Source organism: Microcaecilia unicolor, chromosome 1 (assembly GCF_901765095.1).
Source record: "Microcaecilia unicolor chromosome 1, aMicUni1.1, whole genome shotgun sequence".
Lineage (NCBI taxonomy): Eukaryota > Metazoa > Chordata > Amphibia > Gymnophiona > Siphonopidae > Microcaecilia > Microcaecilia unicolor.
Genome location: NC_044031.1, coordinates 1,064,600 through 1,090,639, shown reverse-complemented (window position 1 = coordinate 1,090,639; position 26,040 = coordinate 1,064,600). Strand labels below are relative to the sequence as shown.

The 26,040-nt window shown below is 49.4% G+C and overlaps 1 protein-coding gene across 2 annotated transcripts in view; it reads right to left on the bottom strand.

The window, feature by feature from the left end:
* Positions 1-26,040, bottom strand: part of LOC115461810 (ATP-binding cassette sub-family F member 2) — a 228,516-nt gene that overhangs the window by 96,626 nt on the left and 105,850 nt on the right. For both annotated transcript variants that reach the window (XM_030191858.1, XM_030191868.1), the window contains exon 4: positions 21,676-21,858. In XM_030191858.1, the coding sequence (XP_030047718.1) occupies positions 21,676-21,858 (183 nt within the window). The remainder of the gene's footprint in view (positions 1-21,675; positions 21,859-26,040) is intronic.

Here is a 26,040-nt window from a genome sequence, read left to right as displayed (position 1 = left end):
TAATAGGCTGAAGTTAGGACCCAAAGTGGTGAACTGGATTAGAAACTGGTTCACAGACGCCAGAGGGTAGTGGTCAATGGAATTAAGTTGGAGAAAGGAAAGATTTATTTTAATTTATTGCACTTGTATCCCACATTTTCCCACCTATTTGCAGGCTCAATGTGGCTTACAAAGACCTGTTATGGCATCACCAAATCTGGGTACAAAAAATACAATTGATGTGAAAGATATATCAGGATAGTAAGTTAGTCTAATAAAGCTGTTATAAAAGACAATCATCGCGAGGAATGAGTAATGATATGTTACAATTGGTTATGGATTTTTGTGATAGGCTTTGGTGAAAAGGTGAGTTTTCAGCGATTTGCGAAAGTTAATGATTTTGTTGATTGTTTTCAGGTGATTTGGTATAGCGTTCCACAGTTGCGTGCTCATGTAGGAAAAGCTGGACGCATGTGTTAGTTTGTATTTTAGTCCTTTGCAGCTGGGGAAGTGCAGGTTAAGAAAAGTAAGGGCAGATCTTTCGGCATTTCTAGGTGGGAGGTCCACAAGGTCATGCATGTATGACTGGGCGTCTCCGTAAATGATTTTGTGGGCAATCGTGCAAATCTTGAACTTGATGTGTTCTTTGATTGGGAGTCAGTGTAGTTTCTCTCTTAGGGGTTTTGCACTTTCATATTTTGTTTTTCCAAATATAAGTCTGGCTGCGGTATTTTGGGCAGTTTGAAGTTTCTTGATAATCTGTTCCTTACAGCCAGCGTAAAGTGCATTGCAATAGTCCAGGTGGCATAGTACCATTGATTGTACCAGGTTTCGAAAAATAGCTCTTGGGAAGAAAGGTTTTACTCTTTTGAGCTTCCACATGGAATGGAACATTTTCTTGGTGGTATTTTTCACATGGTTTTCAAGTGTGAGATTTCGATCGATGGTGACTCCAAGAATTTTCAAAGTGTTAGAGACGGGAAGGGTAAAGTTTGGGGTTGTTATGGTGGAGTATTTACTTGTGTTGTGTTGTGAGGTAAGTATAAGGCATTGTGTTTTTTCTGCATTAAGTTTTAGCTGAAATGCATCCGCATAGGAGTGCATGATTTGGAAGCTTTGGTTATCTCATTGGTGATTTCCTTTAGATCGTGTTTGAAAGGGATGTAGATCGTGACGTCATCTGCATATATGTATGGATTGAGGTTCTGATTGTCTAGAAGCTTGGCTAAAGGTATCATCATTAGGTTAACGAGGGTTGGTGAAAGGGGGGATCCTTGGGGAACTCCACATTCAGGTGACCATGGAGCTGATGTCGCTTCTTTGGTTGTTACTTGGTATGATCTTGTTGTCAGGAATCCTCTAAACCAGTTAAGAACGTTTCCTCCAACTCCAAAGTATTCCAGAATATGTAATAATATTTTATGGTTGACCATGTCAAAGGCACTGGACATATCAAATTGCAAAAGGAGTATGTTGTTACCAGTTGCTATTGTTTAAATTTATTCATAGTAACATAGTAGATGACAGCAGAAAAAGACCTGCCCAGTCCATCCAGTCTGCCCAACAAGATAAACTCGTATGTGCTACTTTTTGTGTATACCTTACCTTGATTTGTACCTGTCCTTTTCAGGGCACAGACCGTATAAGTCTGCCCAGCACTATCCCTGCCTCCCAACCACCAGCCCCGCCTCCCACCACCGGTTCTGGCACAGACCGTATAAGTCTGCCCAGCACCATCCCCACCTCCCAACCACGTCCCGCCTCCCACCACCGGCTTTGGCACAGACCGTATAAGTTTGCCCAGCATCATCCCCGGCTCCCGCCACCGGCTCTGCCACCCAATCTCGGCTAAGCTCCTTAGGATCCATTCCTTCTGAACAGGATTCCTTTATGTTTATCCCACGCATGTTTGAATTCCGTTACCGTTATCATTTCCACCACCTCCCGCGGGAGGGCATTCCAAGCATCCACTACTCTCTCTGTGAAAAAATACTTCCTGACATTTTTCTTGAGTCTGCCGCCCCTTCAATCTCATTTCATGTCCTCTCGTTCTACCGCCTTCGCATCTCTGGAAAAGGTTCGTTTGCAGATTAATACCTTTCAAATATTTGAACGTCTGTATCATATCACCCCTGTTTCTCCTTTCCTCCAGAGTATACATGTTCAGGTCAGCAGGTCTCTCCTCATAAGTCTTGTAACGCAAATCCCATACCATTCTCGTAACTTTTCTTTGCACCGCTTCAATTCTTTTTACATTCATTAAAGTTGCTAGTACTGTTTCGGTACTGTAGTTCGATCGGAATCCTGATTGAGATTTATGCAGAATTGAGTATTTGTCCAGGTAGTTAGTGAGCTGATTCGTCACTGCGCCTTCCATGAGCTTGGTTATCAGCGGGATCGATGCTACTGGACAATAGTTAGTTATGTCACTTGTACTTTTCTTTGCATCTTTAGGTAAAGGAGTGAGTAGGATATTTCCTTTATCTTTTGGGAAGAGACTTTTTTGTAGCATGTAGTTCAGGTATCTCGTAAGGTCTGCTTTGAATTGTTGAGGGGCAGACCTTATCAGATTGCTTGGGCAAATGTCTAGTTTGCATTGCGATTTGGCGTACTTTTTAAGCAGTTGGGAAATGTCAAGCGGTAATATGTCAAAATTAGTCCATGATCAATCTGCTGGATATTTCCCCGGTATTGGGTCTAAACAATCAAGTAGGGTTGCGTAGTCAGTTGTGTTAATGGGTATTGTGAGTCGTAACTTTATAATTTTCTCTTTGAAGTAGTTTGCGAGGCTTTCTGCTGATGGAGTGTCTATCTCGTTGGAGGTGACCGGAGTAGTATTCAGTAGTTTGTTTACGAGTTGAAAGAGTTTATGTGTGTCCTTGTAGCCGGTCCTATTTTAGTTTTATAATAAGATCTTTTAGTATGTCTGATAGTGTATTTGTATTTTCTTTGTAATTGCTTCCAGTCGTGGAATGCAGAGTCATCTTTTTTTCTTGTTCCAGGCGCGTTCTAATCTTCTGACTTTGTGTTTAAGTTCTTTGTTGAACCAGGGTATTGAATTTTTCCTATGTGAGGTTCTGGTTTGAAGTGGTGCTATGTGGTCTAGTATGATGCTACATCTGTTGTCCCAGTCATGAAGATATTGGGTTGACTCTGTTGGTGCTGACCATTCATTGTTATAGAGTTGTTGCCAAAATGTTGGTGGGTCGATTTTACCTCTTGTAGTATAGATTAGTTGCTCTTGTTTATGTTGAGAGTTTTTTGTTCACCAGTGGAGGGAGAGGTTTGCTTTGTAATGATCAGACCATGGTATGGCTGTCCATTTTATGTCTTTTAGAGTGACATTTAGTTCTGGTGAGAATTTGTATGCAATGATATCTAGTGTATGTCCTTTATTATGGGTGGGTTGTGTGTTAGGTCCTTGGAGTTCCCAAAGTCCTTGCATTCAATTACGTTTGTTTGGTTGCTATTCTCAAGATGAAGGTTGATATCTCCTACTATAAGAAGGTTTTGGGCAGAAAGACATTATTATTATTATTATTTATTGCATTTGTATCCCACCTTATCCCACCTATTTGCAGGCTCAAAGTGGCTTACAAAATTTTGTTACACACAGTTAATCCTGGATGTCAGGTACAATTATTGTTGTGCAGAGATTAATTAGGGGAAGTAGAAGAGAAGAAGGAAGGAATTTAATAGGTATATTAGATGATGGGTTTTCTTAGATGATGGGTTTTCAGAGGTGGATTAGTACAGTTCTGGGTTTTCATTGTAGGCTTTGTTGAAGAAATATGTCTTGAGGGATTTGCGAAAGATAGTTGTTTCGTTGATTGTTTTCAGGTCTCTAGGTAGTGCGTTCCATAACTTCGTGCTCATGTAGGAGAAGGTGGTATCATGCATCGTCTTGTATTTTAGTCCTTTGAGGTTGGGGAAGTGCAGGTCAAGAAATCTGCGGGATGATTTTGAGGCGTTTCTGGGAGGTAGGTCCACAAGGTTTAACATGTAGATTGGGGCGTCTGCGTGAATGATTTTGTGTACCATTGTGCAGATCTTGAATGCAATATGTTCCTTAAGTGGGAGCCAGTGGAGTTTCTCCCTTAAGGGTTTTGCACTTTCATATTTGGTTTTTCCAAATATGAGTCTGGCCGCAGTATTCTGGGCAGTTTGTATTCGATATGAAGTCAGTGAAATGTGTTTGGCAGTCTTGCCAATTGCCTGGTGGTCTGTAGAACAGAATAAGGTTTAGGTGGTCTTGTAGGGTTGGGTGGTTGATTCTAACTGAAGCGATTTCCAGATGGGGGAGTATTGATTCGGCTGTTGTTGTGATGGTGAATTGGGATTTGTAGATTATAGCTATACCTCCTCCTCTTTTTCTATTCCTTGTCCAGTGGGTGATTTTGTACCCCGGGGGGCATAATTCTAGGATTATGGGATCTTTGGGGTCATGGATCCATGTTTCACTAATGAGTAGAAAGTCTAGGTTGTCTGTAGTGATCCAGTCTGTGATTGTAGTAGTTTTGCCTCAACGATCAGTACAGGGGCCTATTCTTGATAATATATTTGTGAGTGGCATTGCTGAAGGGTTAGAAGGTAAGGTTTTTCTTGTTTTGCTTCAGCTTAGTAGGACATGAGAACAGGCTGCTCTGCGGATCCAAACTGTAGTAGGGAAAACACGACCATAAGACAGCTTTGAATTCACGGAGAACAGATATTTCGCTATCAGATATGATTTGGCTGTACCGGAAATCACGAATTCCTCAGTCCGACGTAATCGTTAAAGCCCCGAGGAATCCAGCTCATCACCGAACCTCCCAACCTGGTCAGCCTACCCTGTGAGTCACCCTGTGCCCCCACGCTACCTCAGATTAGCAGCATTGCCCCAGTCGATCACATCACCCCTCTCCACTTGCCTAGACAAGCAGACAGTTTATCCTCTGCTGGCATGGCACATCGAAGGGAGCACGGCTGGCTGCCCTCCACCTCCTATGGCCTTCATTGACGGTTAAAGCGGCCTTCATCCTCGCAGCATGCGCCCGAGGCATAACGACATTATGAGGTGCCGTGTTGCGGCAGTGGAGACGGTGGGAGCAGGAGAGTGGGGCGGATCGTGCATGATCGCGGCTACCACATCATCAGTGACGGAATCTTCCCGCTGATTGCAGCAAAATCGTGGGAACCAAGCCATTGGGAGCAAGGTGACCGTGCACAGTTGGATCTGCTTCCCCATAACAAGCGAGGTGACCCGCGGGTCGCAACAAGTTGTGAGAAACAAGCCATTAGGAACTGTGACTGTGGAACCTGAAGAGCTTATCATAAACACCCAAGCGATCTCAAAGACTGAACCTGCGTCCCTGTTCCAGCTTGCGTCCTCTGTTCAGCCTGCGTCCTCTGCTCCAGCCTGCAGCTTAGACTCTGGTCACTTATACTCCAATCCTGCAACCTCTACTCAACTTTTCCAGCCTGCATCCTCTGCTAAGCCTGCAGCTTAGACTCTGGTCACTTATACTCCAATCCTGCAACCTCTACTCACCTATACCAGCCTTCAGCCTCAGCTCCAGCCACTGCCTCACTTTTATTCTATAGCATCACATTGTATTATTCCTCTGTTCCAGCCTGCATCCTCTGCTCCAGCCTGCAGCCCACTGCCTCACCTTTGCTCGTGACTATTACCTAGCACCTGGACTGCCTGAATCACTACATATGGCTCTGTTTCACATTCTCCTCCTTGTACTGTCCCTTCCTAATCTACTCCTCTACCCGAAGCCACTGCACACTACAGCTACACATTGCCCTTTCGTTGATTTTATTCTCTCACCATCTCTCTTATCCTCTTCCTCCCTCCTTGCTTTCTGCCTTCAACATTTCATCCCCTCCATCGTACCCTCCCCATTCTGAGTTCATCTCACCTTCATCGCCACTCCTCTCCTACTCTCCTCCGCACTCTCTTACTCCTTCTTCTCCTCTCTGCTGGAGACATCAATCCCAATCCTGGTCCCCCTCACCAACCCTCATCCTATTTGTGCAGGTCCCACCGTGACCTCTCCAATCTCATCTCTATTCCTTTCTTCCCCTCCTCTTCTCTGTCCTTCTCATGCGCCCTATGGAATGCCCGCTCAATCTGCAATAAACTTTCTTATATCCATGACCTTTTTATCTCTCGTAGCCTCTATCTGCTCGCCATAACAGAAACCTGGCTCTGTCCTGAAGACTCTGCTTCAGTCGTAGCCCTCTGCCTTGGTGGTTATCTCTTCTCCCATACTCCTCGCCCTACTGGACGCGGTGGTGGTGTTGGACTATTACTCTCACCCTCTTCCAAATTTCAATCTCTTCTGCCACCTCAGTCTCCCTGCTTTTCTTCCTTTGAAGTCCACTCCATCCGCCTATTCACTCCTTTGCCTCTTCGAATAGCAGTTATTTATCGTCCCCCTGATGTCCCTTTCATCCTTTCTCAGCGACTTTGACGCTTGGCTTTCCTTCTTTCATGATCCTTCTTCCCCCTCCCTCATCCTTGGTGACTTTAACATTCATGTTAATGATCCCTCTAATTCTTATGTCTCCCAGTTCCTCACCTTAACATCCTCCTCCAATCTCCAACTATGCTCCACTTCCCCTACTCACCAGAATGGTCAATGTCTTGATCTTATCCTCTCTTATAACTGCTCTCCCTCCAATTCCTTTGCCTCAGATCTTCCCCTCTCTGACCATCATCTAATAACCTTCACACTTAAAACTTCCTCCTGCCCAATCCAGTCCAATCTTAACCAATCCATCTAGGAATCTCCAGACCATTGACCCTACTACCCTATCCTCCTATGTCTCGAACCTTTTCTCTACCACTGCACCATCCAAATCTGTTGAGGAAGCCGTCTCCTCCTATAATACTATTCTATCCTCTGCTTTAGACACTCTTGCACCTCTCATACCCCGTCCTATAAGGCGTACCAAACCCCAGCCATGGCTGACCTCTAAAATCCGCTACCTACGTTCTTATGCCTGCTCCGCTGAACGCCTCTGGCTGAAATCTCGTGCCCTTGCTGACTTCATACACTTCAAGTTCATGCTGACCTCCTTCCAATCTGCTCTTTTGCTTGCCAAACAGGACTATTACATCCAGCTGACTAATTCTCTCAGCTCAAACCCTCGACTTCTCTTCGCCATACTGAACTCTCTCCTCAAGGTGCCTCCATCTCCAACTCCCCCCTCACTATCTCCTCAGACCCTAGCTGAGTTCTTCCATGACAAGGTTCAGAAGATAAACCTTGAATTCTCAACCAAGCCATCCCCACCTCTCCCTCCTCTTGTCCCTTCCCTTGCCCGTTCCCCTATCTCCCCAACCCCTCCGTCCTTTTCGTCCTTTCCTGAGGTCACTAATGAAGAAACAACACACCTTCTCTCCTCCTCTAAACAAACTACCTGTTCCTCTGATCCCATTCCTACTCACCTTCTTAATTTATTTTTGTTTTATTTTTGTTACATTTGTACCCCGCGCTTTCCCACTCATGGCAGGCTCAATGCGGCTTACATGGGGCAATGGAAGGTTAAGTAACTTGCCCAGAGTCACAAGGAGCTGCCTGAAGTGGGAATTGAACTCAGTTCCCCAGGACCAAAGTCCACCACCCTAACCACTAGGCCACTCCTCCACTCTTACCCCTTTTATCTGTCATAGCCTTATTCTTTCACTTTCCACTGTGACCGTTCCCGATGCCTTCAAACATGCTGTGGTCACACCACTCCTTAAGAAGCCCTCACTTGGCCCTACATGTCCTTCCAACTATCGACCCATCTCCCTCCTCCCCTTCTTCTCCAAGATACTTGAACGTGCGCCGTTCATCGCCACTGTCTTGACTTTCTCTCATCTCATGCTGATCTTGACCCACTCCAATCTGGCTTTCGCCCTCTTCATTCAACTGCACTTACAAAAGTTTCCAACGACCTGTTACTGGCCAAATCCAAAGGTCTCTATTCTATCCTCATCCTTCTCGATCTATCCGCTGCTTTTGACACTGTTGATCACAGCCTACTCCTTGATACACTGTCTTCACTTGGATTCCACGGCTCTGTTCTTTCCTGGTTCTCCTCCTACCTCTCACTTCGCACTTTTAGCGTACACTCTGGTGGGTCCTCTTCCACTTCTATCTCACTACCAATCGGAGTACCTCAGGGTTCTGTTCTCGGTTCTCTCCTGTTCTCCATCTACACTTCCTCCCTTGGCTCTCTGATATCATCCTATGGCTTTCAATACCATCTCTATGCTGACAACTCCGATCTACCTCTCTACCCCCGAAATCTCAACTAGCAAGCATCCAGACCGATGTTTCAGCCTGCCTGTCTGACACCGCTACCTGGATGTCTCAACGTCATCTAAAGCTTAATATGGCCAAGATTGAGCTTCTCATCTTTCTCCCTAAACCCACCTCTCCTCTCCCCCCTTTCTCTATTTCTGTGGATGGCACTCTCATTCTCCCTGTCTCATCAGCTCGTAACCTTGGGGTCATCTTCGACTCCTCTCTCTCCTTCTCTGCTCACATTCAGCAGATTGCCAAAACTTGTCGTTTCTTTCTCTATAGCATCAGCAAAATCCGTCCCTTCATCTCTGAGCACTCTAGCAGAACCCTCATCCACACTCTTATCACCTCTCGCCTAGACTATTGCAACCTGCTTCTCATCGGCCTCCCACTTAGCCATCTCTCTCCTCTTCAATCAGTCCAAAACTCTGCAGCACGACTCATTTTCCGCAAAAGTCGCTATGCTCACATTAGCCCTCTCCTCAAATCACTTCATTGGCTCCCTATCCATTTCCGCATTCAATTCAAACTTCTCTTACTGACCTAGAAGTGTATTCACTCTGCTGCTCCCCAGTACCTCTCCACTCTTGTCTCTCCCTACACCCCTTCTCGAGCAATCCGTTCTGTTGACAAATCGCTCTTATCTGTCCCCTTCTCCTCTACTGCTAATTCCAGACTCTGTTCCTTCTATCTCGCTGCTCCACACGCCTGGAATAGACTTCCTGAGCATGTATGTCTAGCCCCGTCTTTGGCCGTTTTTAAGTCCAAGCTAAAAGCCCACTTCTTTGACGCTGCTTTTGAGTCCTAACCACTGCTCACTTGCCTGTACCTTTATCCCCTCTTCTTTAATTCCCCTTGCCTCTTACTTGTTCTGTCTGTTACCTGTCTTATTTAGATTGTAAGCTCTTTGAACAGGGACTGTCTTTGTGTGTATAGTGTACAGCACTGCGTATGCCTTGTAGCGCTATAAAAATGCTAAATAGTAGTATTAGTATAGTGTACAGCGCTGCGTATGCCTTGTAGCGCTATAGAAGTGATAAGTAGTAGTAGTAGCAGTAAGGTTAGCCTTTTTGCAGATGATAGTAAGATTTGTAATAGAGTGAACACGCTAGAGAGAAAGGACAACGTGTAAAAGGATCTGCAAAAGTTAGAATGGTTCAGTGTTTGGCAGTTAAAAAGAGAAATTAGATCTTACCTGCTAATTTGCTTTCCTTTAGTCCCAACGGACAAGCCCTGAATGCTACTGATGGGTTGTGCACACCTTCCAGCAGCTGGAGACTGAAAAACTCTGACTCTAGAGAGAGCCAATAAGAGCCCTGGCTAACTGTAACTAGACTCAGTTTATCTTAAAGCAGAAGAAGCAAGAATGCCTATTCTGTACCACAGGGAAACTTGGGCAGCCACCCCACACATACTACCATTAAACATATGTCTCTTGCATAACATGCCTGAACCAATAATTTTTTTTAATAAAACAGCAAATTTGCAAAGCAGCTCCATGGAAAAAAAATGAAGCCACTACCACAAACGAAACGTCATTTCTGCAAGTACCTAAAGGGAGGGATCTGGGCCGGTCTGGAGGGACTAAAGGAAAGCAAATTAGCAGGTAAAAATCTAATTTCTCCTTCTTAAGTGTCCCTCCGGACCGGCCCAGAAAGCGAATGCTACATACCTGTAGAAGGTATTCTCCGAGGACAGCAGGCTGATTGTTCTCACTGATGGGGTATCCCTAGCCCCCAGGCTCACTCAAAACAACAACCATGGTCAATTGGGCCTCGCAACGGCGAGGACATAACTGAGATTGACCTAAAAAATTTACCAACTAACTGAGAGTGCAGCCTGGAACAGAACAAACAGGGCCCTCGGGGGGTGGAGTTGGATCCTAAAGCCCAAACAGGTTCTGAAGAACTGACTGCCCGAACCGACTGTCGCGTCGGGTATCCTGCTGCAGGCAGTAATGAGATGTGAATGTGTGGATAGATGACCACGTCGCAGCTTTGCAAATTTCTTCAATAGAGGCTGACTTCAAGTGGGCTACCGACGCTGCCATGGCTCTAACATTATGAGCCGTGGCATGACCCTCAAGAGCCAGCCCAGCCTGGGCGTAAGTGAAGGAAATGCAATCTGCTAGCCAATTGGATATGGTGCGTTTCCCCACAGCCACTCCCCTCCTATTGGGATCAAAAGAAACAAACAATTGGGCGGACTGTCTGTTGGGCTGTGTCCGCTTGAATTTGAATAATTTGGTGGGACAGCCGATCTCTGAAAGCCTTCAGAGCGTTCCAGATCGCTCGCAACTCCAGAAGATTGATCTGCAGATCGCGTTCCTGGAGGGACCAGCTTCCTTGGGTGTGAAGCCCATCGACATGAGCTCCCCATCCCAGGAGAGACGCATCCGTGGTCAGCACTTTTTGTGGCTGAGGAATTTGGAAAGGACGTCCCAGAGTCAAATTGGACCAAATTGTCCACCAATACAGGGATTTGAGAAAACTCGTGGACAGGTGGATCACGTCTTCTAGATCCCCAGCAGCCTGAAACCACTGGGACGCTAGGGTCCATTGAGCAGATCTCATGTGAAGGCGGGCCATGGGAGTCACATGAACTGTGGAGGCCATGTGGCCCAGCAATCTCAACATCTGCCGAGCTGTGATCTGCTGTGACGCTCGCACCCGCGAGACGAGGGACAACAAGTTGTTGGCTCTCGCCTCTGGGAGATAGGCGCGAGCCGTCCGAGAATCCAGCAGAGCTCCTATGAATTCGAGTTTCTGCACTGGGAGAAGATGGGACTTTGGATAATTTATCACAAACCCCAGTAGCTCCAGGAGGCGAATAGTCATCTGCATGGACTGCAGGGCTCCTGCCTCGGATGTGTTCTTCACCAGCCAATCGTCGAGATATGGGAACACATGCACCCCCAGCCTGTGAAGTGCCACCACTACTACAGCCAAGCACTTTGTGAACACCCTGGGCGCAGAGGCGAGCCCAAAGGGTAGCACACAGTACTGGAAGTGACATGTGCCCAGCTGAAATCGCAGATACTGCCTGTGAGCTGGCAGTATCGGGATGTGTGTGTAGGCATCCTTTAAGTCCATAGAGCATAGCCAATCGTTTTCCTGAATCATGGGAAGAAGGGTGCCCAGGGAAAGCATCCTGAACTTTTCTTTGACCAGATATTTGTTCAGGGCCCTTAGGTCTAGGATGGGACGCATCCCCCCTGTTTTCTTTTCCACAAGGAAGTACCTGGAATAGAATCCCAGCCCTTCTTGCCCGGATGGCACGGGCTCGACCGCATTGGCGCTGAGAAGGGCGGAGAGTTCCTCTGCAAGTACCTGCTTGTGCTGGAAGCTGTAAGACTGAGCTCCCGGTGGACAATTTGGAGGTTTTGAGGCCAAATTGAGGGTGTATCCTTGCCGGACTATTTGGAGAACCCACTGATCGGAGGTTATGAGAGGCCACCTTTGGTGAAAAGCTTTCAACCTCCCTCCGACTGGCAGGTCGCCCGGCACTGACACTTGGATGTCGGCTATGCTCTGCTGGAGCCAGTCAAAAGCTCGCCCCTTGCTTTTGCTGGGGAGCCGAGGGGCCTTGCTGAGGCGCACGCTGCTGACGAGAGCGAGCGCGCTGGGGCTTAGCCTGGGCCGCAGGCTGTCGAGAAGGAGGATTGTACCTACGCTTGCCAGAAGAGTAGGGAACAGTCTTCCTTCCCCCGAAAAATCTTCTACCTGTAGAGGTAGATGCTGAAGGCTGCCGGCGGGAGAACTTGTCGAATGCGGTGTCCCGCTGGTGGAGCTGCTCTACCACCTGTTCGACCTTCTCTCCAAAAATATTATCCGCACGGCAAGGCGAGTCCGCAATCCGCTGCTGGATTCTATTCTCCAGGTCGGAGGCACGCAGCCATGAGAGTCTGCGCATCACCACACCTTGAGCAGCGGCCCTGGACGCAACATCAAAGGTGTCATACACCCCTCTGGCCAGGAATTTTCTGCACGCCTTCAGCTGCCTGACCACCTCCTGAAAAGGCTTGGCTTGCTCAGGGGGGAGCGCATCAACCAAGCCCGCCAACTGCCGCACATTGTTCCGCATGTGTATGCTCGTGTAGAGCTGGTAGGACTGAATTTTGGCCACGAGCATAGACGAATGGTAGGCCTTCCTCCCAAAGGAGTCTAAGGTTCTAGAGTCCTTGCCCGGGGGCGCCGAAGCATGCTCCCTAGAACTCTTAGCCTTCTTTAGGGCCAAATCCACAACTCCAGAGTCATGAGGCAACTGAGTGCGCATCAGCTCTGGGTCCCCATGGATCCGGTACTGGGACTCGATCTTCTTGGGAATGTGGGGATTAGTTAGAGGCTTGGTCCAGTTCGCCAGCAATGTCTTTTTGAGGACATGATGCATGGGTACTGTGGACGCTTCCTTAGGTGGAGAAGGATAGTCCAGGAGCTCAAACATTTCAGCCCTGGGCTCGTCCTCCACAACCACCGGGAAGGGGATGGCCGTAGACATCTCCCGGACAAAGGAAGCAAAAGACAGACTCTCGGGAGGAGAAAGCTGCCTCTCAGGAGAGGGAGTGGGATCGGAAGGAAGACCTTCAGACTCCTCGTCAGAGAAATATCTGGGGTCTTCTTCCTCTTCCCACGAGGCCTCACCCTCGGTGTCAGACACAAGTTCACGGACCTGTGTCTGCAACCTCGCCCGACTCGACTCCGTGGAGCCACGTCCACGATGGGGGCGTCGAGAGGTAGACTCCCTCGCCCGCATCGGCGAAGCTCCCTCCGCCGACGTGGTCGGGGAGCCTTCCTGGGAGGCGACGGCAGCCGGTACCGCACGCGGCACCGACGCCGGAGACCTCACCTCGGGCGATGGACCAGCCGGCGCCACACTCGACGGTACCGGTGGCGCAAGCACCGCCGGTACCGGAGGGGTAGGGCGCAACAGCTCTCCCAGAATCTCTGGGAGAACAGCCCGGAGGCTCTCGTTCAGAGTGGCTGCAGAGAAAGGCATGGATGTCGATGCAGGCGTCGACGTCAGAACCTGTTCCGGGCGTGGAGGCTGTTCCGGGCTGTCCAGAGTGGAGCGCATCGACACCTCCTGGACAGAGGGTGAGCGGTCCTCTTGGTGCCGATGCCTACTGGGTGCCGACTCCCTCGGCGACCCAGAGCTCTCGGTGCCGACACGGGAAGGAGACCGGTGACGATGCTTCTTCGACTTCTTGGGACGAAGCATGTCACCGGAGCTTCCCGGCACCGACGAGGAGGATGTAGAATCCAACCGTCGCTTCCTCGGGGCCGAGGCCGAAGGAGGTCGGTCTCGGGGGGCTGTACCGCAGGAGCCCTCAGGGTAGGGGGAGACCCACCCGAAGGCTCACCGCCACCAGCAGGGGAATGGACAGCCCTCACCTGCACTCCAGACGAAGCACCACCGTCCGACGACATCAGCCAACGAGGTCCCGGTACCACCGACGTCGATGCAGCTGTCCGATGTCTCAGCGCCGATGCAGAGGGCCGATGCCTCGATGCACTGGCGGCCGAGGATGAAGCTCTGGACGCTGAAGACGTCGATGCACTCGATACCCCCGGTGCCGATGCCGACAAAGAGCCCGAGAACAAAACGTTCCACTGGGCCAATCTCGCTACCTGAGTCCGCTTTTGCAAAAGGGAACACAGACTACAGGCATGCGGGCGGTGCCCAGCCCCAAAGCACTGAAGACACGACGCGTGCCTGTCAGTGAGCGAGATGACCCGGGCGCACTGGGTGCACTTCTTGAAGCCGCTGGGAGACTTCGATGTCATGGGCGGAAAAATCACGCCGGCGAGATCAAAAGTCGAAATGGCGGAAAAGGCACCCGAAAAACAAGGGGAAGAAAACTTCGACCCGAGGCCTAAAAGCGGCCTACCCCGACGACGAAAGAAAACTTACCGGGGCGAAAAAGCTGGAAATAGCGGGGGAAAAAAGACTGAAGAGTCTCTTTCCACACACAGAATGGATTTTTTTTTTTTTTTTTTTGAAACAGCACGAAAACGCGCGAGGTCGACTTTGTGGGGCACGACACGGCGAAAACACGACCGTACCGAGCGCGGACAAAAGAAGACTGACGAACACGAGCCGGTTCGGGCGGGAAGACGGCGGCGCATGCGCGGTGCGCATGAGCGCGCGAGAACTAGCAAAGGCCTTTGCTAGTAAAGTGTTCCGATTGGAGGGGCTGCCGTGGACGTCACCCTTCAGTGAGAACAAGCAGCCTGCTTGTCCTCGGAGAATGCAACTGATGGGAAGTAACAAAGCAGTATTTTATGGGAGGAATCCTAGTAATGCTTCAAAAAAGAATGCAAGGACCACCACGTAGTCGCCTTACATATTTTCAAAGGCGGTAGCAGGAAACGTTCCAACCATGACACAGTTTGACCACTGGTAGAATGCGCTTTCACACCAAGCAAAACAGAGTGCAGCAACGAAACCTCTTGAAGATGGTGTTCAAAGGTAAAATTATGTATAATCATACCTGATAATTTTCTTTCCATTAATCATAGCTGATCAATCCATAGACTGGTGGGTTGTGTCCATCTACCAGCAGGTGGAGATAGAGAGCAAACTTTTGCCTCCCTATATGTGGTCATGTGCTGCCGGAAACTCCTCAGTATGTCGATATCAAAGCTCCATCCGCAGGACTCAGCACTTAGAGAATTACACCCACGAAGGGACACTCTGCCCAGCTCACCACCGCCGAAACGGGGGAGGGGAATTAACCCAGCTCATCCCCACACAAGTGGGGGAGGGGAATCCGTCCAGCTCATCCCCGCGGAGCGGGGGAGGGACACCACACCCGCCGATGCGGGGGGATCTGGCTTATCCTGCAACCGCAACCGCGGGAGGAGCTGACTGACCCTAACACCGCCGAAGCGGGAGGGGTACAAAACTGCCCTACAGCCGCACGAAGCGGGAGGGAGTGCCGGCAGAATTTTAAGTCTCAATCCAGCCCCGTAAAACGGAGGGGAGAGGAATGCAGCAGCTCACTGTAACACAAACTCGTCTTAACTCTTGAAGAATCCAAGTGAAAAAACTTGAACACGAAGTCTTTCTGAAGTAACTGAAGACTGAACTTGAACCTGAAATGCAACCAGAATAAAAACAGTACAGATATCTGGGAGGGGCTATGGATTGATCAGCTATGATTAATGGAAAGAAAATTATCAGGTATGATTATACATAATTTTACCTTCCATATCATCAAGCTGATCAATCCATAGACTGGTGGGATGTACCGAAGCAGTACTCACCCAGGGCGGGACATAGAAAACCCTGACCGCAACACTGAAGCTCCAAACCGGGCCTCCGCCCGAGCACCCACAGTCAAGCGGTAATGCTTGGAGAATGTATGGGCCGAAGCCCAAGTTGCCGCCTTGCATATCTCTTCCAAGGAGACGGAACCGGCCTCTGCCATCGAGGCCGCCTGAGCTCTTGTGGAGTGAGCCTTCAGCTGGATAGGCGGCACCTTCCCCGCGGCCACATAAGCCGCTGCAATGGCTTCCTTGACCCATCTTGCCACTGTAGGCTTAGCAGCCTGCAGACCCCTACGAGGACCTGCATACAGGACAAACAGATGATCCGATTTCCGGAAATCATTGGTCACTTCCAAGTATCTGATGATGACTCGTCTCACATCCAGATATTTAAGAGCAGAGTACTCCTCTGGGTAGTCCTCCCTACGAAAGGAAGGGAGACAGAGCTGCTGATTCACATGGAAGCGAGAAACAATCTTGGGCAGAAAGGAAGGCACTGTGCGAATAGTCACTCCTGCCTCAGTGAACTGCAGAAAAGGCTCTCGACATGAGAGCGCCTGGAGCTCGGAAACTCTTCTGGCTGAAGTGATAGCCACCAAAAAGACTGCTTTCAACGTCAGGTCTTTCAGAGATGCCCTTGACAAGGGTTCAAACGGCGGCTTCTGCAATGCTCTTAGCACCAGGTTGAGATTCCACGCAGGCACCACTGAGTGCAGAGGAGGGCGCAGGTGATTAACCCCCTTGAGAAAGCGCACCACATCTGGCTGCGAAGCCAGGGAAGCACCCTTCAGGCGGCCCCTGAAGCAAGCCAGAGCCGCTACCTGGACTTTAAGGGAACTGAGCGACAGACCTTTGTCCAGACCTTCTTGCAGGAACGCCAACACTGAAGAAATTGGAGCAGTGAAAGGAGAAAGTGAGCCTGCTTCACACCACGCTGCAAAGATACGCCAAACCCTGGCGTAAGCAGTAGAAGTAGAGCGCTTCCTCGCTCTCAGCATAGTGGCGATGACCTTGTCTGAGAAGCCCTTCTTCCTCAGACGCTGCCGCTCAATAGCCAGGCCGTAAGACCAAAGGGGGAGGGATCCTCCATCACCACGGGACCCTGATGTAACAGGCCCTGCTCCACTGGCAGCCGCAGAGGATCGTCGACTGAGAGCCTGATCAAGTCCGTATACCAGGGACGTCTGGGCCAATCCGGACCCACCAGGATTACCCTGCCGGGATGCTTTGCCACCCGGTCTAGCACCCTGCCCAACATGGGCCAGGGCGGGAACACATAGAGAAGCTCTTGTGTCGGCCACTGTTGGAGAAGAGCATCTACTCCCAGGGATCGAGGGTCCCGTCCTCTGCTGAAAAAGCGCGGCACTTGGCAATTGGCCGATGACGCCATCAGATCTAGGCTCGGCTGGCCCCAGCGCTTCGTGATGTCCAAGAACGCCTGAGCAGATAGCTGCCACTCTCCGGGCTCCAAGGTATGGCGACTGAGAAAGTCCGCCTTGACATTCATGACTCCGGCAATGTGGGCCGCTGACAGCTGTTCTAGGTTCGCTTCTGCCCACTGGCATAGACTCATAGCCTCCTTGGCTAGAGGGGCGCTCTTGGTACCTCCCTGGCGGTTGACATAGGCCACAGCCGTGGCATTGTCCGACAGGACCCGTACAGGCTTCAACACCAGTACCGGGATGAACTCCAAAAGCGCCAACCGAATGGCTCTGAGTTCCAGGAGGTTGATAGACCACTTTGCCTCTGCAGGAGACCAGAGCCCCTGCGCTGTCCTTCCCAAACAGTGGGCTCCCCAGCCCGACAAAGAGGCGTCCGTCGTGACGACAATCCACTCTGGGGTCACCAGAGGCATTCCCGCAGACAACTTGTCTGTCTGCATCCACCAGCTCAGCGCCCTGCGCACTGCTGGATCCAAGGGAAGGCGCACAGCATAATCCTCCGACATCGGAGTCCAGCGCTGCAGCAGAGAGTGTTGAAGTGGTCTCATATGAGCCCTGGCCCAGGGCACTACTTCCATCGTGGCCGTCATAGAGCCCAACAGCTGCACATAGTCCCAAGCCCGAAGAGGAGAGGCTACTAGGAACTGGTCCACCTGAGCCTGAAGCTTGACAATCCGATTGTCTGGCAGGAACACTCTGCCCACTTGGGTGTCGAATCGAACTCCCAGATACTCCAGGGACTGAGTCGGGCGCAGCTGGCTCTTCTCCCAGTTGATGATCCATCCCAGGGAGCTCAAAAGAGCAACTACCCGGTCCACAGCTTTGCCGCACCCTGCATAAGAGGGGGCTCGGATCAACCAGTCGTCCAGATAAGGATGGACTTGTACTCCTTCCTTTCGCAGGAAGGCCGCTATGACCACCATTACTTTGGAAAAGGTCCGCGGAGCAGTAGCCAACCCGAAAGGGAGGGCTCTGAACTGGAAGTGTCGGCCCAGGACTGCAAAACGCAGAAAGCGTTGATGAGGAGGCCAGATGGGAATATGCAAGTATGCTTCCTTGATGTCCAAGGATGCCAGGTACTCCCCTGCCTTCACTGCCGCTATAACAGAGCGGAGAGTCTCCATGCGAAAGTGCCGCACTTTCAAGGCCCGATTGACCCCTTTGAGGACGAGGATAGGCCGGACAGAACCTCCTTTCTTTGGTACCACAAAGTAAATGGAGTAACGCCCCTTGCCAAGCTGACTTTCTGGCACCGGAACGACCGCACCCAGGCGGATCAGATTGTCCAAAGTCTGCTGCACTGCCACAGCTTTGACCGGAGACTTGCAGGGAGAGAGTACAAACCCGTCTCTTAAGGGTCGGCAGAACTCTAGCTTGTAGCCGTCTCTGATGACTTCCAGCACCCAAGCGTCTGAAGTTATTGTGGTCCACTCGCCCAGAAACGAGGACAGCCGTCCTCCAATCTGCACTGGGGCGTGGACCAAGACCCCGTCATTGGGTACGAGACCCTGGGGGAGGACCGGAGGGAGCACCTCCGGGACGGCGGTCTCTGCGAAAGGAATGCTGCTTGGGGGAGAAATTCCTCTTAAAGGAAGAGGGGGCAGAAGAACCCGACCTGCCCGGGCGGTACCGACGGGCTTCCTGAAACCGTCCTCTGGAGGTACCGGGACGAGCACTAGCCCGAGCCCTGACCTCTGGTAACTTCTTGCCCTTAGACGTGCCGAGATCGGTCACGATTTTGTCCAGCTCGATCCCAAAGAGCAGCTTGCCTTTAAAAGGCAATCTAGCCAGGCGGGATTTAGAGGCGTGGTCAGCAGACCAATGTTTCAGCCAAAGCCACCGCCGCGCAGAGACTGTCTGAGCCATGCCTTTAGCTGAGGCTCTCAAGACATCATACAGCAAGTCTGCCAAATAGGCTAAGCCCGATTCCAGGGCCGGCCAATCAGCCCTCAAGGAATGATCCGAGGGGGAAGCCCGCTGCACCATAGTCAGGCACGCCCTGGCCACATAGGAGCCGCAAACTGAGGCCTGCAAACTTAAAGCAGCCGCCTCAAAGGACGACCTTAAGGCCGCCTCCAATCTTCTGTCTTGGGCGTCCTTTAGGGCCGTGCCACCTTCCACCGGCAACGCCGTTTTCTTAGTCACCGCAGTGATTAAAGAATCCACGGTAGGCCACAGATAGGCCTCACGCTCACTCACGGCCAAAGGATAGAGGCGGGACATAGCCCTAGCCACTTTAAGGCTCGCTTCTGGGGCATCCCATTGAGCCGAAATTAAGGTGTGCATGGCATCATGCACGTGGAAGGTTCTAGGCGGGCGCTTCGTCCCCAGCATAATGGCAGAGCCAACAGGGGCTGAGGGAGAGACGTCCTCCGGAGAGGAAATCTTCAAAGTGTCCATGGCCTGTAACAACAGGTTGGGCAAATCCTCTGGGCTAAAAAGCCGCGCTGCAGAGGGGTCATCCGCTCCAACCGAGCGGGGATCCGTCTCCTCCAAGGAATCCGCAAAGGACCGTTGGGAGACCTCAGACACGCTGCCCTCATCTACATCGGAGGAGACAAATTCCTCCAAGGCCTGGGAATCAACCCGAGGGCGTTTGCCTCTGGGAACCTCAACCTCTTTACCAGACGAGGGAGCAGGGGCAGCGTTGTGCATGAGGAAGGCCTGATGCAGCAGCAAAACAAACTCGGGGGAGAAACCCCCAGACTGTGCACTTCCGCAGCCTGGGCAACAGCCCTAGACGCACTCTCAACCGGCGCTCGAAATAGCGGGGGAGAGACATGCTGCGCATCCAAAATGGCGTCCGGCGCGAAACTCCGCGAAGGAGCCGCGCGGGAAGAACGGCTCTTAACATTAGCCGGTTTTGTGCCGTCGCCCAAATTAAGGGCGTTCATGGCATTAATGTCTCCAACCTCAAGGGCGGCCCCCGAAGAAGCCGTCCGAGCCGCGTGGCCGGCCAAGATGGCGGAGGCGAGGAGCGGGGGATGGGCGTTTATGGCGGGAAAAACTGCCACGCCGGAGGAAGGACCGGGACATTCATCGGTCACTAAACTGTCACCCATCAAGGGCGAATCAGGCTGTAAAACCCCCGCATCCCCTCTAGAAGCGCTCCAGCGATCCGGGGAGCGACCCTTTGCGCCCTCGCCCTCCGACGCCATATGCCACGAGGAGAAGAATCGGGGAACCCCCTGCCCGCTAGAAAAAGGTAAAATTACCTGCTTGCCGCTCCGAGCTGTAACGAACTGGTGTCCCAGTGAGTAGCTGCATTGAACGTTTAAATAAACGCCAAAATAAACGCCTTTAAAGACGTTAAAAATTTTTTTTTTTTTTTTTTTAAACGGAGCCAGCGGGAGGGGGGAGAAAAGGAGGGACCTGGCACCACCAGGTTTGCACTTGCTCAAAAGAGCCCTCAACCCCAGGCCTCAACAAAACCTAAGGATTAGGCTTGGAGGCCTAGCCAGAGCTGCTGCTGTGTGTGACCACCACCTGCTGAGATAGAGAACATACTGAGGAGTTTCCGGCAGCACATGACCACATATAGGGAGGCAAAAGTTTGCTCTCTATCTCCACCTGCTGGTAGATGGACACAACCCACCAGTCTATGGATTGATCAGCTTGATGATATGGAAATAAAGTTTATTAAACCTTCTTCATAAATAATGAGGAAGACCCAGCTAAGGACATCGTCCCACAGCTGAAAGGCCATTATAGTCCTTAAAACGGTCACAAACAGAAGGAAAAATGCTTCATAAAAGAAAAAAAACGCCGTTTTGTGGAGCATTTTTCCTTTTGTTTGTGACTTTTTACTGTTTGAAGGACCGGAGGTGCGAAGGCGGTAGAACGAGAGGACATGAAATGAGATTGAAGAAAAATGTCAGGAAGTATTTTTTCACGGAGAGAGTAGTGGATGCTTGGAATGCCCTCCCGCGGGAGGTGGTGGAAATGAAAACGGTAACAGAATTCAAACACGCGTGGGATAAACATAAAGGAATCCTATTCAGAAGGATTGGATCCTAAGGAGCTTAGCCGAGATTGGGTGGCAGAGCCAGCCGGTGGTGGGAGGCGAGGATAGTGCCGGGCAGACTTATACGGTCTGTGCCCTGAAGAGGACCGGTACAAATCAAAGTAGGGTATACACAAAAAGTAGCACATATGAGTTTGTCTTGTTTGGGCAGACTGGATGGACCATGCAGGTCTTTTTCTGCCGTCATTTACTATGTATAATGGCCTTTCAGTCACGGAGCAATGTCCTTAGCTAGGTCTTCCTCATTTATGAAGAAATTTTAATAAACTCTATTTTGAACACCATCTGCAAGAGGTTTTGTTGCTCCACTCTGTTTTTCTTGGCAGTTTTTCTTTTGTGGAGCCTTTTTTCTTCTGTTTGTGACTGTAGATTATTTTCAACATTTTTAATAAAAGATGTGGCTTTTTCCCTCCCTGCTAAAATTTTTTTGGTAGGAATCTGGAGTTATGTGAACTTTAAATGTGGTCATCAATTATGGGAAGAACTGAAACAAGCAAATCTCCACATAGGGCAAAGGAACTAATTGTTCTGCTAATAAAACGATCTTGGCTAAATAACTTTTTATTAATAAGCTTTACTAAGAAGTGCCCCTTCCTCAAACCCAATGAGCTGAATCAAGGGAACTGAGAAGAGAGCATTTCACTATTCACATGAATGTATGAAATGCATATCCTTACCATCTTCATGAGCAAGTCTCTCTGCTTCCTTTTCCAGCATAGTCCTTTCTTCATCCACCTCCATCACACACTGCAGGGCCGTGTTGTCACTGGGGGGCATCTCCCGGGTCAAGTGATAGATATCGATGTGCTCTGGGATAGGCACCTCCCGCTTCCCAACCGCTGACAGAAGCATAGACTTTCCTAAAATGCAAAGGAAACTAGTTTATATTTCAAGCAACGACATCTCAAAACATGGCAGCTCAAGTTAAGCATTGTGTTAAACTCCTTCAGTTACTCCTCTGTTAGCTCCTTACTGATCCTGGGAAAACAAGTGTCATATTTAGATTGTGTTCAAGTTAAAGTGTTGTGTTTTTTTGGATTCCAAAGATGTCATCTGCTGCTGAGAGGTGGACCATAAACTTCTCTGTGGATATTCTGGCAGGGTTTCCAACAAAGGAAAGTCTGCATTCATTCTGTATTATAATGAGAATCCAAATGTGGGGTACAGAATGACACAGGGACAGGGACTCGTGGTAAACGTGGGGATGGGGACAGAGCCTGTGAGGACGGGGACAAACTTTGTTCCTGTGTCACTTTCTACTTTGAAGCCTGTTAATGAACTGGACTGTTATTTATATTTGATTGATGAAGACGACGACAATATTTTTATTTTTTTGGAAAAACAAGCGAACATTTATTTATTTGTTACATTTGTATCCCACATTTTCCCACCTATTTGCAGGCTCAACGTGGCTTACGTAGTACCGGAGAGGCGTTGGCAGACTCCGGTGTGAACAAATACAATGTGATGTTAGGATAAAGTTCATGTGGCACAGCCACATTAGGGAATTGTGAATGGAAGAGTAGAGTTATGTCCATTACGCAATTTAGATTTGTTGTGTTGCAGAGGTCAGGCATTTAAGTTGGATCGGTAGGGTATGCCTTTTTAAACAGGTTGGTTTTTAGTGATTTCCGGAAGTTTAGGTGGTTATACGTCGATTTCAAGGCTTTTGGAATAAACTTCCTGAGCCCCTACGTCTTGCCCCATCCTTGGCCACCTTTAAATCTAGACTGAAAGCCCACCTCTTTAACATTGCTTTTGACTCGTAACCACTCGCCTCCACCTATTCTCCTCGCCTCCTTCCTGTACACATTAATTGATCTGATTTGCTTACTTTATTTTTTTGTCTATTAGATTGTAAGCTCTTTGAGCAGGGACTGTCTTCCTTCTATGTTTGTGCAGCGCTGCGTACGCCTTGTAGCGCTATAGAAATGCTAAATAGTAGTAGTAGTTTTGGTAGTGCATTCCACAGTTGCGTGCTTATGTAGGAGAAACTGGATGCATAAGTTGATTTGTATTTAAGTCCATGCTGGCTACAGCTAGCAAAATTTGCATGGGGTATTCTATACTTCCTGCTACCAGCACATCTTCTAAGAAGACATCTTCTATTGCAGGAGGGACTGTGGAAAACAGGAGAGCTAGACTCAGTCCTGAGATTGCTGATGACTTCTTATTCATCCACAGATTACAAAATCATAACAATGCTTCATAGGGCATATTTCTCCCCTCTAGGGCATACAGAACAGGTTGTATTTTGCACACCTGGACATTTTAACAGGGTGGATTAGGATTCCTTGGGGTAGTAGAAGTCAGTTCTTGTTGGGGTTGGAAGGGTAGAGGGTGGTGGTGGTGGGAGGGTTATTATAGCTGCTCATTATTGTTTTCTATTTGCAATTTATACACAAGAGTTGCACAGCATATTGTTCCTTTTTATACTTTAATACAAAGATTTAAATAAAAACTCATAAGTATTCGACGCTTCTGCAGATGAGAATAGAGGCCATGGGGATGGGGCGAGGATGGGGACAACGTTGGGTGGGGACGGAGATAGGGGCTGCAGGGACGGAGTGGGGATGGAGACAGAACCCAACAGGGACGGGGACAAATTTTGTCCTTGTGCCATTCTCCAATGTGGGGTGTATACTGGACCAACGGTTTATGTAAAATCTTAATCTACCAATCATCCACCGGCCACTCAGCAAACATCTTCAAAACAGACAGTAGAATATAGGCCATATCTGCTGGACCCAGTCAAGATCCCACCCCAGGTTTTAAACTTGGGGATTTTGGGCTCTCTGCTGTCTGAAATATGAATAAAGGTCCCTTCTATTGTTACCAGGCATGATGAGGAAGAGGATACACCTCTCCAGTAGACAGCTGTGTCTACTCAGCCCCAGCATTCATGATCCAAGGAGGACAAATGGCAATGCTTTTGGCTTTTGCTCTGCACAGGAAACCCATAATACCAAAGAGGCAGCATATTTTCCCCTCTCTGGCAGGATACCGATGGTGGTCAGTCAGTGAGGTTACTTACATTTAACAAGGGTTTTCCATGGACAACAGGATAAGTCAGCCATATATGTGTGCCATTCTCTCCTAGACCCCAGAAAAATCTAAAAGCTTTTCTGAGTATACAAAACATCTCTCACCTTTGTCCCTACATTAGTTCCCTCAACACAGTTCAAAGCTTTTAACACCTTCAGTCAATAAAGGGATGGTGGCTGGATTTGTGTGAGCAACTTATCCTGTTGTCCACAGAGTACCTCCATTACAGATAGGTAACCGTGCTTTTGCCATGGACAAGCAGGATGCCTCAGCCCAACATTGGCGACACCAAGCTTAGATTTGCAACAAGCCTAAAGGCTTATTTCTAGAATAAGCAGCATAAAATGTATTGAACTTTTTTGGGATCTTGCCAGGTACTTGTGACCTGGGTTGGCCACTGTTGGAAACAGGATGCTGGGCTTGATGAACCTTTGGTCTGTACCAGTGTGGCAATACTTATGTACTTATGTTATAAAGAGGTACTGACAACCCCATGTGTTGTGGTAGAACAAATCTAATATGTAGTTTAGATTTCTGAAGCAAATTCAATTTATAATCAAATGAGTTCTTGTGAAACAATTTCAATGTCACTCCTATCTTCTGATTCCGCTGCTGGAGAATGAGTAAGCTCCATGGTACTCATTATAAAGGTAAAATTATGTATCATACCTGATAATTTTCTTTCCATTAATCATAGCTGATCAATCCATAGACTGGTGGGTTGTGTCCATCTACCAGCAGGTGGAGATAGAGAGCAAAGCTTTTGCCTCCCTATATGTGGTCATGTGCTGCCGGAAACTCCTCAGTATGTCGATATCAAAGCTCCATCCGCAGGACTCAGCACTTAGAGAATTACACCCACAAAGGGACACTCTGCCCAGCTCACCACCGCCGAAACGGGGGAGGGGAATTAACCCAGCTCATCCCCACACAAGTGGAGAAGGGGAATCCGTCCAGCTCATACCCGCGGAGCGGGGGAGGGACACCACACCCGCCGATGCGGGGGCATCTGGCTTATCCTGCAACCGCAACAGGAGCTGACTGACCCTAACACCGCCGAAGCGGGAGGGGTACAAAGCTGCCCTACAGTCGCACGAAGCGGGAGGGAGCACCGGCAGAATTTAGGTCTCAATCCAGCCCCGAAAAACGGAGGGGAGAGGAATGCAGCAGCTCACTGTAACACAAAATCGTCTCAACTCCTGAAGAATCCAATTGAAAAAACTTGAACACGAAGTCCTCCTGAACAGGAACTGAAGACTAAACTTGAACCTGAAATGCAACCAGAATATAAACAGTACAGATATCTGGGAGGGGCTATGGATTGATCAGCTATGATTAATGGAAAGAAAATTATCAGGTATGATACATAATTTTACCTTCCATATCATCATGCTGATCAATCCATAGACTGGTGGGATGTACCAAAGCAGTACTCACCCAGGGCGGGACATAGAAATCCCTGACAACGACACTGAAGCTCCAAACCGGGCCTCCGCCCGAGCAGCCACAGTCAAGCGGTAATGCCCGGAGAAGGTATGAGCCGATGCCCAAGTTGCCGCCTTGCAAATCTCTTCCAAGGAGACGGACCCCGCCTCTGCCATCGAGCCCGCCTGAGCTCTAGTAGAGTGAGCCTTCAGCTGGATAGGCGGCACCTTCCCCGCGGCCACATAAGCCACTGCAATGGCTTCCTTGACCCATCTTGCCACTGTAGGCTTAGCAGCCTGCAGACCCTTACGAGGACCTGCAAACAGGACAAACAGATGATCCGACTTCCGGAAATCATTGGTCACTTCCAAGTATCTGATGATGACTCGTCTCACATCTAGATATTTGAGAGCAGAGTACTCCTCTGGGTAGTCCTCCCTACGAAAGGATGGGAGACAGAGCTGCTGATTCACATGGAAGCGAGAAACAATCTTGGGCAGGAAGGAAGGCACTGTGCGAATAGACACTCCTGCCTCAGTGAACTGCAGAAAGGGCTTTCGACATGATAGCGC